A 1,455-nucleotide genomic window follows, 5' to 3' on the forward strand; every position below is an offset into this window, starting at 1 on the left:
ACACACAATGGTATACTACAGCTTTCTTATTACCTTACAGTGATTAAGGTAAAGTCACTCCTGTAGTTGAATGGATTGTAAAAGAATTCTACAGTGTCTTTCTGAATTATAACTCATGACCAAATCTTGTATTTTACCTGTGATCTTTGACAGTGTATACAGAAACTGGCTGCAGTGACAAATCTCACTGAAACAAGTTACAAAGTCAGCACCGTTCCCACTTAAATTAAGGCTTGGTTTTCTGTTTTTACAGGTCTGCTGTTGATGGGAATAAAAAGCTCCACGCCATTTATGATACAAGGTAAGAATAACCTTCTGGACATGTCCTCCTGCTGTGATGTAACAAGGTGATGATCATGTCAAATGTTGATGCTCACTGAAAATGTTGAAGGAAAAAATGTGTTGTTCTCTCTAGAAAGAAAATGAATAAATTTTGTTGGTGGATTTCAAGTACTGACCTTCTAAGCCAGAGGTGTCCTAAGTTGGTCATCAAGGGCCGGTGTCCTGCATGTTTTAGGTGCTGCTCTGGTTCAACACAGCTGAACCTAAGAAGTGCTTAATTAGTGGGCCTCTGCAGACCTTGATGGCAAACTGAGAAAGTAAATCATCTATTTGAATCAAATGTGTAAAACTTGCAGGAGACCGGCCCTTGAGGACCGAAGTATTTTCTGCAAAAATCTTTATAAGAATAACTTAAACCATGTGCAGTTTTCTTGTTTTTGCTATATTTTCCATCAGTCTGGAGTAGGGGTCTGCAATCTGCGGCTCTGGGGGCACATGTCTTTGGTCCCTCTGCAGTGGCTCTTTGAAAATATGACCAAAAATAACAGAATTTTTTTTGGTTTTGATACCCACAACATAAATCAATTTATATGCAAATACTGTATGTGATCAATACTACTAATACAAAAAGTAAAATATGTTAGAGCATGCCAGCCCATTGTGTACTTAAAAAAATCCAACTTCTTTCTATGATCTTTTTCTCAAATCCATCAGAATTACCTTTCAAAAATTTGAAGACTACATAATAATAATTAGAAAAAACATGCCTGAATAGTTCAGTTGTACTACTTGTGTAATTCAGTACAAACGATACGGTATTTTTCTTGTTTACATGAATATCATCTTTTCATTTGTCCTGATGTGTAATAGTAACTAGAATAGTCCTGATGCATCTCAGTAATCCAGGTAAAAAAATCAAAAAGAAGAAAAATTGTATAGGTGTTCTGGACGGGTTCTTCTCTAATGAAACGTTTCGTCTCTCCTCCAAGAGACTTCTTCAGTCTGAGAGTTTCAGGCAAAATTCAGGCTTTTAAGCCCTGCCTCCATGTGACTGATACTCACATCACATGGCTGTCGTTCAAACCCCAAAACACATTACGGCAAAGGCTGGTTCACCCCAAAGATCCGGTGCCCCGGCACAAACAGAGCAATGTTGTATATGCTGTTAAGTGC

General features: G+C 37.8%; 1 protein-coding gene across 1 annotated transcript in view; it reads left to right on the forward strand.

Moving 5' to 3' along the window:
• Positions 1 to 253: 253 nt before the first annotated feature.
• The window catches only part of LOC106533812 (gamma-aminobutyric acid receptor subunit beta-3), a gene marked incomplete at its 5' end in the record, with an annotated part of 47,818 nt that continues 46,616 nt past the window's right edge, over positions 254 to 1,455 (forward strand). The window contains 1 exon segment of the mRNA XM_014030252.1: positions 254 to 301. Within this exon segment, the coding sequence (XP_013885706.1) occupies positions 254 to 301 (48 nt within the window).

Source organism: Austrofundulus limnaeus, unplaced genomic scaffold (genome assembly GCF_001266775.1).
Source record: "Austrofundulus limnaeus strain Quisiro unplaced genomic scaffold, Austrofundulus_limnaeus-1.0 Scaffold1027, whole genome shotgun sequence".
NCBI classification, from domain to species: Eukaryota; Metazoa; Chordata; class Actinopteri; order Cyprinodontiformes; family Rivulidae; genus Austrofundulus; species Austrofundulus limnaeus.